General features: G+C 32.6%; 1 protein-coding gene across 1 annotated transcript in view; it reads right to left on the bottom strand.

Annotated features, from left to right (window-relative positions):
- Window positions 1-4,219: 4,219 nt before the first annotated feature.
- The window catches only part of crb2b (crumbs cell polarity complex component 2b), a 37,012-nt gene continuing 26,260 nt past the window's right edge, over window positions 4,220-14,971 (bottom strand). Inside the window, exons 7-13 of the mRNA XM_058785939.1 lie at window positions 13,637-14,566; window positions 12,152-12,711; window positions 10,448-10,613; window positions 8,717-9,587; window positions 7,366-7,482; window positions 7,159-7,285; window positions 4,220-5,533 (exon numbers count right to left, since the gene is read on the bottom strand). Coding sequence (XP_058641922.1) covers window positions 5,315-5,533; window positions 7,159-7,285; window positions 7,366-7,482; window positions 8,717-9,587; window positions 10,448-10,613; window positions 12,152-12,711; window positions 13,637-14,566 — 2,990 coding nt within the window. The 3' untranslated portion in view covers window positions 4,220-5,314. The remainder of the gene's footprint in view (window positions 5,534-7,158; window positions 7,286-7,365; window positions 7,483-8,716; window positions 9,588-10,447; window positions 10,614-12,151; window positions 12,712-13,636; window positions 14,567-14,971) is intronic.

Consider the following 14,971-nt stretch of genomic DNA (forward strand, 5'->3'; position numbering starts at 1 on the left):
AAATGATCAATTTTTATACTTTTATGCCAAAATCATTAGGATATTAAGTAAAGATCATGTTCCATGAAGATATTTTGTAAATTTCCTATAAATTTCCTGCAATAGTTTTTTTTTTTTTTTTTTTTTTTTTGCTCCCTCAGATTCCAGATTTTCAAATAGTTGTATCTCGGCCAAATATTGTCCAAACCATACATCAATGGAAAGCTTATTTATTCAGCTTTCAGATAATTCACATTTTCAATTTTCCAAAAATTGACCCTTATGTGTCTGTTTTTATTTCAGGTTTACTTTTTTCATTTTTGATTAGTTTAACTTGAAGTACAAAAATAACAATGTTGTCTTGGCAACTAGCAGAAATTAAATAATTTTGTTTTTTAATATTTTATTTCAGTTGTTTAACAAAATAAAAGTTATATAATAGTTTTATTATTAGTTAACAGTAATATCCATGATCATTATTCATTATTATGATCATCATGATGATGCTGAAGGTTAATAATGATATCCCTGATCATGATAGAAAAAAATAATCTTGAATTTGTATTAAAGTATTTATACAACATGCAGTGTCTTTATGCTGACCTTACTTAAAATATAATTTTATTACAGAAATGGGGTTGATTGTGGAAAACGTCTTGTTCATGTGAGGTTTCATGATGATCCAATGTTGCATGAAGCTTTATGTGAATGTTTATTAGGTAGGCTTTCATTTTTCTGATAAACTATTAGTGTAAAAAATATTTTAATGTTTTTTTTTTTTCGTTTCATTTTCATTTTAAAGTTTTAGTAAATGTGTTTGGGTTTTTTTGTTCTTTGTAAATATGAGTTCATTTATAGTTATGTTAGTTTTAGTTTAGTTTTAGTTGTTTTAGTACTTCTTTTTTGTGGTTTTAGTTAATGCTAACATCCTTGATCATGATTTAAAAAAATAAAATATTTTTTTTTCTATTTAAATATTTATATGGTCATGCTGTGTCCCTATGTGTGCTGATTTTAATTAAGAATAATAGTTATTACAGAAATGGGTTGTTAGTCATAATAGTCACTATTTGAAAAATGTCTTGCATGTAGAATTTATTTTTTCTTTTCATTTTCAGGTGACTGTGATATAGATTGACATGTAATGATCTAATGTTTATGAACTTTTATGTGAATGTTTTTTTTAACAATGTTTATTAGCTATAATATAATTTTTGTATGCATTTACATGTTCTTTTATTGTGATATACCATTCATGTTTATACTATTATAGTTTTATAAATATTTAGAATTTTTTTGTTTCATTTTAATTTTAGTTAAAGTTTTAGTAGTTAGTCATGATTTTATTTATCATATTTATATTCATTTCCATTTTATTGTGATATGTCATTATGCAGATGTATCTGTAGTACATTTACATTTATGCACTGGGAAGACACTTTTATCCCAACCAACTTTTTTTTCTTTCTTTCTTTCTTTCTTCAATTAATGCATTCCCTGGGAATCAAACCCATGACCTTGGAGAGATAGTTTTAAACATCTCTTTCCGTAATTGACTTCAGTGTGTTTTTATGCTCGTTTGTGAAATGAAGTCAGTAAAGAGTTGAGTTGAGGAAGCGAGTTGTGAGTGTTTTCTTTGTCTCTGGGAGTTTCTCTCTGGAATGTTGTGTGTGTGTGTGTGTGTGTGTGTGTGTGTGTGTGTGTTCAGTATCTGAGGAGTAATGTGTGCAGATCATGGCATATAAACAAAAAGCTGTATTGGGTACCTCAATCTAATTAGCTGTAAACTGATACTTTTGCCTGAATTATGGCAAACAAGGTTCATATGATTTTCTCAAGAGTTTTTTGTTACTTAAAGGGATAGTTCACCCAAAACTGAAAACTGTGTCATCATTTACTCACCTCGAGTTGTTGTTTTTTTTCAGTTGATAAAAAGATATTTTGAAGAAGGTTGGTAACTAAACTGCTGACGGTAGCCATTGACTTCCCTAGTATGGGAAAAAATATTATGGAAGTCGATGGGTACCAGAAACTATTGTGTATCTGTAATGTACTGTAAGACTAGTGAAGCAGAAATGAAATGACTGTACTTTATGAAAAAGCCTAAAATGATCCCTGTTGGCTTTCCACACATTTACATTTATGCGTTTGACAGACACTTTTATGACTTACATTTTATCAGTCATATACCCTTCGTGTATTAAAATCACAGTTTGACTGAAAAATGAAAATCTTATAGGAAAAAAAGGAGCTCAGCTGCATTTGCAGATTTGGTTCATTTAATAAAATGAAAGCTGTTTTAATTTGATGTTGTACCATTCGTCCACTCAAACACATTCACATTCAGTAATGTCACATACAGCAATATAAAATTATGCTTTTATCTCGTAATAAGATTTTAAAATGTACATCAAGTAGAAAGAAATGGTATAAATGACACAACATAATATAAAAATATACAAATAGAGTCATCACATCTCACAGTATTACTGTAACAGCAGAGAAACACAAAATCAATCCAGTGGAAAAACAATACAGTGGCTTTAACCAGAGTCCAGTGTTAAACATCAAATACTGACCGTGTCTATACAGAAAAACATTTACATGTAGAAAAACTCTTTGCACTTTTTCAGTGATGTTCGTTATATATCCGTTACTTCATTTGATCAAGTTGAGCGGACCTCATCTGTGAAATCAATCCAGTGCAGCACAGAATTTGTCACAAAACACATTTTATAAAAACCTTGCTAAATAAATTTTGAAATAAAACTTGAAATTCTGAATATATAATGACTTTTTGGGTACATTAGCAAGGCACACACTAAATGCTTCAACCAATTTTTATATTGCCTCTATTTAAAAGGCCTTTCTGACATACAAAACACTATGGACAGTAACTTGCCGACTTAAAATATCTCATTTGTGTGTCATTTTCCAGGATATAACATCTCTTCTACATGTTGGCATAAATAGATGCTTTACATTATACATTAAGGGGAAAATGTTTGACATTAAATAAGTCAAAACACATCACAAACTGAACACTTATATCATCTACTCGGACAAAAAAAAAAAAAAAACTTTGTTGTTGCCCAAAACCCCAAAATTTTGCGCTTTCGTGTCACTGGATTACTGTCACAGTTGTATAAAACACAATAATTAGACCCCATATAGCAAAAAATATATCTAAATAATACAATGTTTCTGCCCAAAATATATTGTAAATATATGTTAAATATGTTGTAAACAATGAAGTGCAATTAAGTGTATTTTTTGACATTGAGTTTCAACCATCATATATGCAAAAAATATTATGACTCATATATATATATATATATATATATATATATATACACATACATACACACACACACACACACACACAGCTCAAAAGTTTGGGATCAGTAAGATTTTTAATATTTTTTTAAGGGAAGCAGAAGTCTCTTCTGCTCATCAAGGCTGTATTTATTCGATCAAAAATACAGAAAAAACAGTAATATTGTGAAATATTATTGCAATTTCTAATATTGGTTTCCTATTTTAATATACTTTAAAATAGAATTTATTTCTGTGATGCAGCGCTGAATTTTCAGCATCATTACTCCAGTCTTCAGTGTCACATGATCTTCAGAAATCATTCTAATATACTGATTTATTATGAGTGTTGAAACTGTTGCGCTGCTTCATGTTGTTTTTTGGAACATGTGATACTTTTTTCTTTGATTCTTTGATGAATACAAAGTTAAAAAGAGCAGCATTTGTTCAAAATAGAAATCTTTTCTAACAATAGAAGTCTTTGCTATGACTTTTTATTAATTTAACACATCCCTCCTGAATAAAAGTATTAACTTCTTTTTTTTTTTTTTCTTTTTTTTTTAACTTTTGAATAGCATTGTATATTGTAACACAAAATTTCTTTTTTAAATAAATTCTGTTCTTTTTAACTTTTTATTAATATATTTTAATATATTAATATATTAAAATAATATTTTTATTAAAATATGAAGCAGCACAACGGTTTCCAACATTGATTATAAATCAGCATATTAGAATGATTTCTGAAGGATCATGTGACACTGAAGACTGGAGTAATGATGCTGGAAATTCAACGCTGCATCACAGAAATAAATGATATTTATTTCTGAACAAACATTCAAAATCTTACTGATTCCAAACTTTTTAGCGGCAGTATATATATATATATATATATATATATATTTTTTTTTTTTTTTTTGGGGCATTCAGATTTTTATTTATTTAATTTATTTTTGTTGACATAAACAAATTGGAACATCGATAAAGGTACTATAGATATTGTGACCACAAAACCAGACATAGGGGTCAATTTTTTGAAATTGAAAATTTATACATCATATGAAAGCTGAATAAATAAGGCAATATTTGGCCGAGATACAACTATTCGAAAGTCTGGAATCTGAGGGTGCAAAAAAAATCTAAATATTGAGAAAATTGCCTTTAAAGTTGTCGAAATGAAGTCTTTAGCAATGCATATTACTAATCAAAAATGAAGTTTTGACATATTTATGGTAGGAACTTTACAAAATATCTTCATGGAACATCTTTACTTAATTATTTTTGGCAAAATAATCGATCATTTTGATCCATACAATGTATTTTTGGCTATTGCTACAAATATAACAGTGCTACTTATGACTGGTTTGTGGTCCAAAAGTATAAATATAAATATATTTTTAGATGTTCCTTTTTGTTGTTACAAGAAACAATACAATATTTAATATATATATTAAAAATATTTTTTTTTTTGAACAATAAAAAAAATGGAACATCCAAAAAAGTACAATGTATATTATGAACATTTTCATGCATTGAACTATATGAAGGGCAACATATATATTTTATAATATATAAATATATTTTATTAAAAGCATTTAAAAATATATTTTTAAAAATATTCAAAATATATATTGGTAGAAAATATATTCAAGCAAATATTTTTTAAAGCATTTCTTAGTGAATAGATTTTTTGGACCTTTTTTTGTATATTTTGAAATATATTTAAAATATATTTTTTGCCATATGGGATGGAAAGTGGTCACAGTTTATATTTTTCACATTGGCTTCATCTAAGCTTCCCAAGCTGAAGATGTCCACTGCTCTCTTACTCTCAGTGGTGAAAGTGAGTGCTCATGATGGAGAATCAGCAGTGTTTTTCTCCATTATCTTTCCACTGAAGGCACACGCAGCTTTGCTCAACATGTCTCGACACATAAAAGCCACATCTGTCAGCTCTGCTGCTTTGAAGCGTCACGGTTCCATGTGTGTTCGGCCCAAACCGTCCACAGGACAACCAATGTCAGATCAGTCTCTCCTCTGGAGGCACCTTCAGCACGCTGCCCATCTCTAGTCGAGCTCCAGCTACTTCCTGTTGACTGGGGCTGTAGGTTCCCTCCGACTGGCGCTTCTTCCGGGCCGTGAGAGCCAGACAAACCATCCCGACCGCGGCCAGCAGGACAGCGAGACACGCCAGCGGGACAGCCACCATCAGCCACGGCACACGCTCCTGCTGCTGCTTCTGAGGACCACACCGAGGAGGAAAACACGGAATACAGTCATAAAAATGCATTTTAACGTAATTTAAAAATGTATGAAAAAATTAAACACTTCATAGAGTCCTATTATTTTTTAAAGAATAATTTTGCTAAGAATTATTATATTTTCATTATCAAAATTTAATTTTAAAATTAAAATATAAAACTTCAGTAAAAAATGGAATGCAGAAAAATTAAAGCGGAAAACATAGAATTGGTGGGGGGGGGGTTAAATTGAAAAAAAAACTGATTTCATAGAGCCCAAAATTTTTTCTTTTTGTTTAACTTTTAATAAATTGATGTTAAATTGTTTAAGTTTCATGATTTCAATTAATAAGACATGCTTTCTGATTGCTAAAATTTAATTTAACCATTAAAACAGAATCCAGAAAATTAAAATGGAAATAAATAAATAAAAATAAAACAGAATCCAAAAGGGAAAAAAAGGCAAAACAGAATTTGGGAAAAATAAAATGAATTTCATGATTTATTTGTTTATTTTATTGTTTATTTTTGTTTTATTCGTTTTATTTATTCTAAATGTTTTATTTTTTGTTAAACTTTAATAAATTGTTGTTAAATTGTACAAGTTTCATGATTTCAATTATTTAGACAAGCTTTTTAATTACTAAAATTTAATTTATCCATTAAATCTGAATCCAGAAATATTAAAATAAAAAAAATAAAAAAAATCCAGAAAAAAATAAAACAGGTTTTTGTGAAGGAAGGAAGGAAGGAACGCAAGGCCCTAAAATGTAATTTTTGTTTAACTTTTAATAAATTGTTAAAATTTTTCATAAAAGTTTTATGATTTCAATTAATAACACATGCTTTTTGATTACTATAATTTAACCATTAAAACAAAATCTATAAAAAAAATACAATGAAAAATAAATACATAAGGAATCCAGAAAAAATTTAATGGAAAACAGAAAATTTGGGGTAAAATAAATGGATTTCATGGAGCCTTGAATTGTTTTGTTTTTTTGTTTTTTTTTAATTGAAATTATTAGACATACTATTTTTTTAATTAAAATTACTAAATTTACTAATTACATTACTAAAATTACATTTATTTAAAAAAAATAGAATCCAGAAGTATTAAATTGAATTTGGGAAAAAAATAAAAAAAGGATTCAGAGTGCCCTAAAATTATTTTTTTGTTAATATTTTCATAAATTGTTCTTAAATTCAATAGGTTTCATGATTTCAATTAATTAGACATGTTTTTTGATTACTAAAACTGAATTTACCCATTAAAATGGAATCCAGAAAAATTAAAATGGGGGGGGGAAAGGGAATCCAGAAAAGAATAATATGGCAAACATGTAATTTGGAAAAATAAAATAAAATGGAATTTGGGGAAAAAAACAAAACATATATTTAATAGGGCTCAAAAATGTTTTTAAACTTTTAATAAGTTGTTGTTAAATTATATATGTTTCATGATTTCAATAAATTAGACATACTGTTTGATTAATATAATTTAACGAAACTATTAAAACAGAATACAGAAAAACAAAATGGAATTTAGAAATTTTTTTACCAGGAAATAAAATGGATCTTGGGGGAATAAAAGAGAAGTTCAGAGAAACTGCCAAGAACTGACCGTATTCTCACAGTTTTCTCCGCTGAAGTCCGACACACACTCACAGAGGTAGTGATTGTGTCTGTTCACACACGTGCCTCCGTTACGACACGGGTTCGACTCACACTCGTCTATGTCCACTTCACATCTGGTACACAGAAAGTCATCAGTCTGACTGCAGGCTGCACATTTAATCATCATGTGATCACGTCTGCAGAAGACTCTCACCTGTCTCCGCTGAAGCCCGGTCTGCAGGTACAGTTCGCTCCCCGCGATCCCTCACTGCAAACACCTCCATGTTCACACTGTAAATCCACATCACACTGCTGAGGAGGAAAACGCCACCTGACGGATGAGACACATTGATAAATTTACTCTATAATGTGAAGATACAACAATAATATATCTTAGATATTAAATCCAATCAAGCAAGGCTCCATTTCTTTGAATATGGATCAACATGACAGATAAGTTTAGCATATACATTGTACGTTTAATCTGATTTAGAAAACTAGTAAAAATAATTCATGTTCATTTAAATAAGGCTGAAATAAAATATAAATATTAGATAAAAAAATAAGTTGGTAATTAATTTAAATATATATGCGTTTATGTTTTTTTTTTTTTAAGTTTAATGTTTTCATGTAATATTTATATTTTGTTTTATTTTAATATTTTTAGTAGATGAGTATGGCATAAATTAAACATTGGCATAAATTTAAAAAAATCTTCAAGTAAACTTTAAGTTTCAACTTTGATGTTATTAGAGCATCATTTCTGACTTTTCACACTTTGCTAACATGGTTATTAGAGGTAACTAAAAATAAAACCATTAAACAAATAAAAATTGTTAACTAAAAAAAAAACATTTCTCCTTTTCATTAAGTTTACATTGGTATAAAAAAATGAAATAAAAACTTTATAGCCATATTAAAAATTTATTAATTAACAACATTTCTCAGTAGTAAAAAGGGGCTATATTTTTTAAAAATGTATAAATAAAATAATTTTTTTTTAATTATGTTAAATATTTAAAAAAAAAACTTGAATAGTATCTCAATGATACTAAAATAACACTGCTTATCCCAGTTTATTTAAAATAAATATGTGATGATGAGTAATGATGCTGAAAATTCAGCTTTGCATCACAGAAATAAATTACATTTTATAATAGGCCTATATTCACAAAATATATTCTAATTTTGAATTGTAATAATATTACTGTTTTTACTGTATTTTTTACCAAATAAATGCAAAATAAACGCAAAAGAGACTTCTTTGAAAACAATAAAAATCTGGCTGATCCCTAACTTTTGAACAGCAGAGTATACTGTGTGTGTGTGTGTGTGTGTATGTATGTGTTTATATATATATGATGCTGAAAATTCAGCTTTACATCACAGGAATAAATTCAATTTTACAATATATTCACATAGAAAACTTATTTTAAATATTAATAATATTTCACATTTTTTTACTGTATTTTTGATCAAATAAATGCAGCCTTGCTGAGCAGAAGAAATCTTCTTTCAAAAATCTGTAAAGAATATATATTTAGTAACTAAGTGGTCAGACTCACTGGCAGAGCGGTCCGGTGTGATCAGGTGGACAGATGCAGGTGTATCCCGTAACCGCAGCCGCACACGAGCCTCCGTTCTCACAGCGATGCTCCTGGCACACATCCGCCTCCAGCTGGCAGTTCTTCCCAGCGTATCCGGGAGCACACTGGCACTCGTAGTCCCCCGGCAGATCCCGGCACGTCCCACGGACGCAGGGCCGCCGGTCGCACTCATCCACGTTCTCCTGACAGCGCTCGCCCGTCCATCCCGGGCCGCATTCACAGGAGAGGAGATTGAAGAGATCCGTGCAGGTGCCGTTGTTCTGGCACAGATCCGAAAGACAGGAGGAGGAGCTGGTGCATCCCAGACGAGGCTCCGAAATCCCGCCGACTCGCATGAACCGGGACGTTTGCGGCGCTTCTTCATCTAGGAGTCCTGTAAACGGTAAATAAACGCCACCGATCCGCACCTCGCCCAAACAGCCGGTGTAGTTCTCCGCCAGCCAAACACTGGAGGAGTTGAAGAAGTCCATGTTTCCGGCGGGATCTGAACTGAATCCGGCCGCTTGTCCGTCGATGGAGAGGTGCCACTGAGACGCAGCTGTCCTCGAGCTGGACAGGTAGAGCTCCACTTGATGCCAGTCTCCGTCCGAAACGGGGACCTCGCTGGTGAAGGCGTGCACCTCCAAACTGTTCCCGTCGCGAAACTTGACGATGAGGGAGGAGTTGAGGAGCCCCATGCAGAAGAACTCCAGGCGGCTGGAGGCTCGTAACAGCGTCCCGTTCTCCTCGCGCGTCCGGAGCTGCATCGAGACGCTCGTCACGGGGAGGAACAAGGAGCCGTCGGCGCTGAACTTCAAAGCGTTGCTCTCAAACGTGGCGTTGGCTAAACCTGCAGCGAGGAGGAGGTTTTTTAAAGGAATGAGATACGGTTGAAACACTGACGTGAAGCACACTTTCTTCACATAAATGCTAACATCTTTTGCTTGAGACGTCCTGCTTTAATGCATATCTTCAGATTTTATGCATTTGATTTTCATGTTACTGATAGTTCTATTTTAGTATCACTGAGATACAATTATAGTTCTTTTTTAATATTTTGAATTAGTTTTTAGTTTAACATTTTTCAATTTAATTTTGTTGTTTTTGGCATTTTTATTATTTTTTTTTAATATGTACAGTTTTTATAAATTTGTATTTTAGTTTTAGTTGTTTTATTACATTAAAGGGTTAGTTCACCCAAAAATGAAAATTCTGTCATTAATTACCCTCATGTCGTTCCAAACCCGTAAGACCTTCGTTCATCTTCAGAACACAAATTAAGATATTTCTGATGAAATCTGAGAGCTCTCTGACCCTTCATAGACAGCGAGGATATTACCACGATCAACGCACAGAAACATAGCAAGGACATCAGTAAAATAATCCATGTGACATCAGGGGTTCAACCGTAATTTTACGAAGCTACGAGAATACTTTTTGTGCGGAAAGAAAACAATAATAATTTATTCAGCAATTCTTCTCCCTGAGTTACCGTCTTTTGCCATTTTGGAGTGTACCCCAGAACGTAATCAATGTAATCAGTGTTGTTTACGTTCAGCATGCACGCGCTTTCTACTGAATGCAAACACCGCTGATTGCGATGATTATGTTCTGGGGTACTCTCCAAAATGGCAAAAGATGGTAACTTGGGTAACAAAAGTCAAGGCAAAATTCAGCTGCCAATGAATCCTCAACAGAGCAGATACTCACACTCATAACCGTCAGGTAAATCCACACATCGAGTCCCAGAGTCACACGGATCGCTGACGCACCACACGCGAGTGTCGCACGTTTTCCTGGAGAAGTTCAGCGGACATGAGCACACAAAGTCATTCCAGATCACCCGACATCTCCCTCCATTCTGACACGGCTTCATCTGCGAGAGTCAAAGAGCAAAAACTGAGAGGACCAGACGAGACAGAGAAGTGAATAACACCAAGTTTGGGAAAGTGAGGATAGAGAAACTTTCAGCAGAAGATACATACTGTCATTCAACAGCTGGTAAGATTTGTTTAATCTTTTTGAAACAGTAAAACTGGTAATATTGTGAAATATTATTACAACTTAATATAGCTGTTTTCTATGTGAATATATTGTAAAATGTAATTTATTCCTGCGATGCAAAGCTAAATTTTCAGCATCATTACTCCAGCTTCAGTGATTTTTCAGCAGTATTATTTTAGTATCATTGAGATATTATTATAGTTTTGGTAATATTTTTAATTATATTTTATAGATTTATATTTTATATTTGTTATTTTCATTTTAATTTTAGTAAAGTTTTAGTACATTTAGTAAGTTAGTTTATATATATTTTAAATTTTACAATAAAGTGTCATTTGTTAACATTAGTTAATGCAATAAATAAATATATAATATTTATTATTTACAATATATATTTACAGTATTCAGCTTTTGATTTTAATAATATATTAGTTAATGCAATAAATGTGATCGAACAATAATATATTTACAGCATAAATTTTATTTATATATATATATATATTATTTACAATATATATTTACAGTATTCAGTTTTTGATTTTAATAATATATTATTCAGTATTATAATATATTATCAAATTAGCATTAAGTTAGATTAATAAATGCTGCATACATATTGTTCATGTTAAGTAATATTTTAAAAACTTTACAATAAGGTGTCATTTGTTAACATTAGTTAATGCAATAAATGTGATCTAACAATAAAATATTTACAGCATCATTTTTATTTATCAAATTAGCATTAACTAAGATTAATAAATGCTGTATACGTATTGTTCATGTTAAGTAATATAAATTAACTAATGTTAACAAATGAAACCTCATTTGAAGGTGTTACCATGTTTTTAAACATGTCTCAGTGTATTTTTTATTCATTTTTATTTCCGTTTTAGTTATTTAGTACATCAAGTTAAACTAAATAAAAAATGAGAAATGTCTTGGCAACCAGCTGAATATATATATATATGTATATATATATATATATATATGTAATTTATAAAAAATAAACAGTAGTTAACATTTTAACATTTTAGTTAATATTTATTTTTTTCAAATGACAGAAAAATGTTTCTATTGTTTTATTTTTAGCTAACTACAATAACCATGATCCTTCAGAAATCATTCTAATATTCTAATATATAAATCATTGCTGCTCAAGAAACATTTCTGATTATTATCAATGTTGAAAACAGTTGTGCTACACAATATTTCTGTGGAAACTGTGATACGTTTTATTTTTCAGGATTCTTTGATGAACAGAGAGATCAAAAGAACAGCATTTATTTGAAATAAAAACCTTTTGTAACATTATAAATGTCTTTACTGACACTTTTGAAAAACTGAATGCATTCTCGCTGAATAAAAGCGTAACACGAATAATTCTTCTTGTGATTGAGCACAGCATCTCACCTTGCACGTCTGGTCTCCGGCACAGCCCTCCAGCACATTCGAGGAGTTTCTGGGTAAGTAGCTGGGATGCTGTGGTTTGTTGCTGATGCTGCCGGAGTACATGTACAGCTGCGTGTCGTCTATACGCACATCCTGCAGGCAGCCCTTAAAATATCCGCCCCACTGTCTGCTGTTTTCTCCTTCAGGAAGCCCACCGAGATACGCCACGTCTCCAGCCTCCACCTCAAACCCAATCAGCTCTCTGGGAGTAAAAACCTGCTGCGTTTGGTTAAATAATATAAAGCCTCGTTCTTTTTTGATGGACACGAAGACCTTCTCCCCGTCGGTCAGGAAGCTGGAGGCTCTTCTGATGGAGCTGTATAACGCAATGTATAATGAGCCGTTGTTCAGGAAAACGGTGAGGTAAGCTTGATTCTCACGCTGGAGCTGAAGGACCAGGCCGTTCAGCTGACGTGATTTCAGCCACAGCGACACGCTCACGTCACCGGCGTGCTGCTGCATGATGGGAAACGCAGCGAAGCTCCTGTTGCGCTCCGGACTGAACGTCCATGAAGTGAACTCTGGTGAGAAAAATTGTTTAACGGTTATAGTAGATATAGAAATATGTACAGGTCAAATTTTTTAACCCAATAATAAGAGAAAAATAAGAATTCATATTTGATTTTTTTTTTTTTTTAACTTGTGACAATATTTTCATGGAAATTAAAAATTACTATTTGTTCAAAGATTTAATTTGAGCATTTTGGTAATTCTAATGACATTTTTATTCTCGTTCAGAACTCAATGATGATTCCCATTATCTAGATCAGATGATTAAGTCAATATTTCAACAATTTATTACAACACATAAAATTATAATATATATATATATATATATATATATATAATTTTTAGTAGGTGTAGGTGCATTACAATATTTTGTTTTTTATTTTAAAGTTTTAGTTTTTCGTCAGCTGACATGCAGAATGCTTAGGTCATTTATTGTGTGTGTGTGTGTGTGTGTGTGTGTGTGTGTGCGTGTATAAAATTGTATAACTTTTTAATATAATTAAATAAATATATTAAATTGAAAAGCAATTATATTTTATTTTATTATTATAAATTATGATATTTTAGTAAGCGTCTTTTATTTTTATTTCAAAATGATTTTAACTTAAATATTTAATGATTTAATTAATTAATTAGTTTTCTTCAGCTCATATTTATATTTGTTAACTGATTTAAATTTTACATATATGATTTAATTATTAGCTATAATTACTATAATTTTAATTATTATCATTTGAATATACACACAACATTTTTTCTTCCAAAAATGAAGTAAATTTATTAAAATAAATTGTATGATTAACAATTAAATATATCAAATTAATTTGTTACTTTTCAAAGTACAGGCACATCAATTACATAAGCATCACAAAACACAATTCACAAATGAACATCACAATTTATTCCAGCAAGCTGTTATTTAAGAAGTAGCCTCACCTTCTGAACAGCTGTGTCCGTGAAACGGCCTGCGGCAGTCGCACCTGTAGTCTGACCACAGATCCACACAGCGGCCGCGCTCAGCGCAGGGGTCCGGCCCGCACCAGTCGCTCTTCTCACAGCCCATCTGCACATCCGGCTGCGGACCGAAGCTCTGGGGAAGAACCGGCTGAGAATCCACCAGCAGATCCTCAAAACAGCCCACGAATCCCGTCCTGGATGCGGTCCGGTTGAGGTATTCCTGCGGCACCCCGCCGAGGTAGACTCTCTCCAAACCGTGCGGCTGGAAGGACAGAAGCTGGTTGTGTCCTCCATCCTCAGCTCTGGTGACATTGTCTGATAGCGAGGTCAGAGTCAGTCTCTCATCCACACTAACCGAGACTTCGTGCCAGAGTCCGTCAATGAAATCCCCGCTTAACTGCACGGCCAGCTTTAAGTCTCCCGATTCCGCTCTGGAGTGCAGGTCTCCACCAATTAGCTCCAGTATGAAGAAGTGCTCTTGGCTTCCCCGGAAGAAGAGAATTAGATCCGGCAAGGTCGTCCTGAACCTCAGCTGGACGCTGGGCCCTTGTGATCCCGCCTGCCTGCGGGTCCTGTTGATATGCGGGACCTCGATGACCAGATAACCTCCCGTTGTCACAGAGAAGGTGGTGGATGTTTGGCAGGTGTCACCGTGGAAGCCTGAAGGGCATATGCAGGTGTGCTGATGCTGGTCTCTGAGCAGTGAAGGCACACAGGTGGCGTTGTTTTGGCAGGGGTCAGGCACGCAGCCGGTCAGCGGGACGTCGCAGTCATGACCGCCCCAGGGCAGCTGGCCCGGCGCAGGAGGTGGACAGTGACACGTGTAGTCATTAATGGCGTCTTCACAGCGGCCGCCGTTCTGACAGGGTTCGCTCTCGCACTCGTCCAGGTTAATCTCACACACCACACCTGCAGAGGGAATTACACAGACTGAGGTCATGGATGCATTTGGCACAGACGGACATTCAACCACAATAAAAGTGCATTCAAACTAACGTGCAAAAGCCAGAGCGATGCATGGAAAGACTTCCAGTTTTATATTTTAAAGTAGCATCATGCATAATAATTATTATTAACTCAAATTAAAATATGCTTAAAATAATTTAATAAAGTATAAAAATAAATTCAAAACATAAATAGTTGAAAATATTAATATTGAAAAATAAATTCACAATGTGGATGTTTAAAGTGTACTTGAAATAGTTCCACTTTAGCACAAACAAGTGTATTTAATGCAACTTTAGTTGAACTTCAGCACTGCTTTTGCGCAACTAAAATGCATTTAGTACAAAATTAGTTTAATTTAGCAGACTT

Source organism: Onychostoma macrolepis, chromosome 08 (genome assembly GCF_012432095.1).
Source record: "Onychostoma macrolepis isolate SWU-2019 chromosome 08, ASM1243209v1, whole genome shotgun sequence".
Classification (NCBI taxonomy): domain Eukaryota; kingdom Metazoa; phylum Chordata; class Actinopteri; order Cypriniformes; family Cyprinidae; genus Onychostoma; species Onychostoma macrolepis.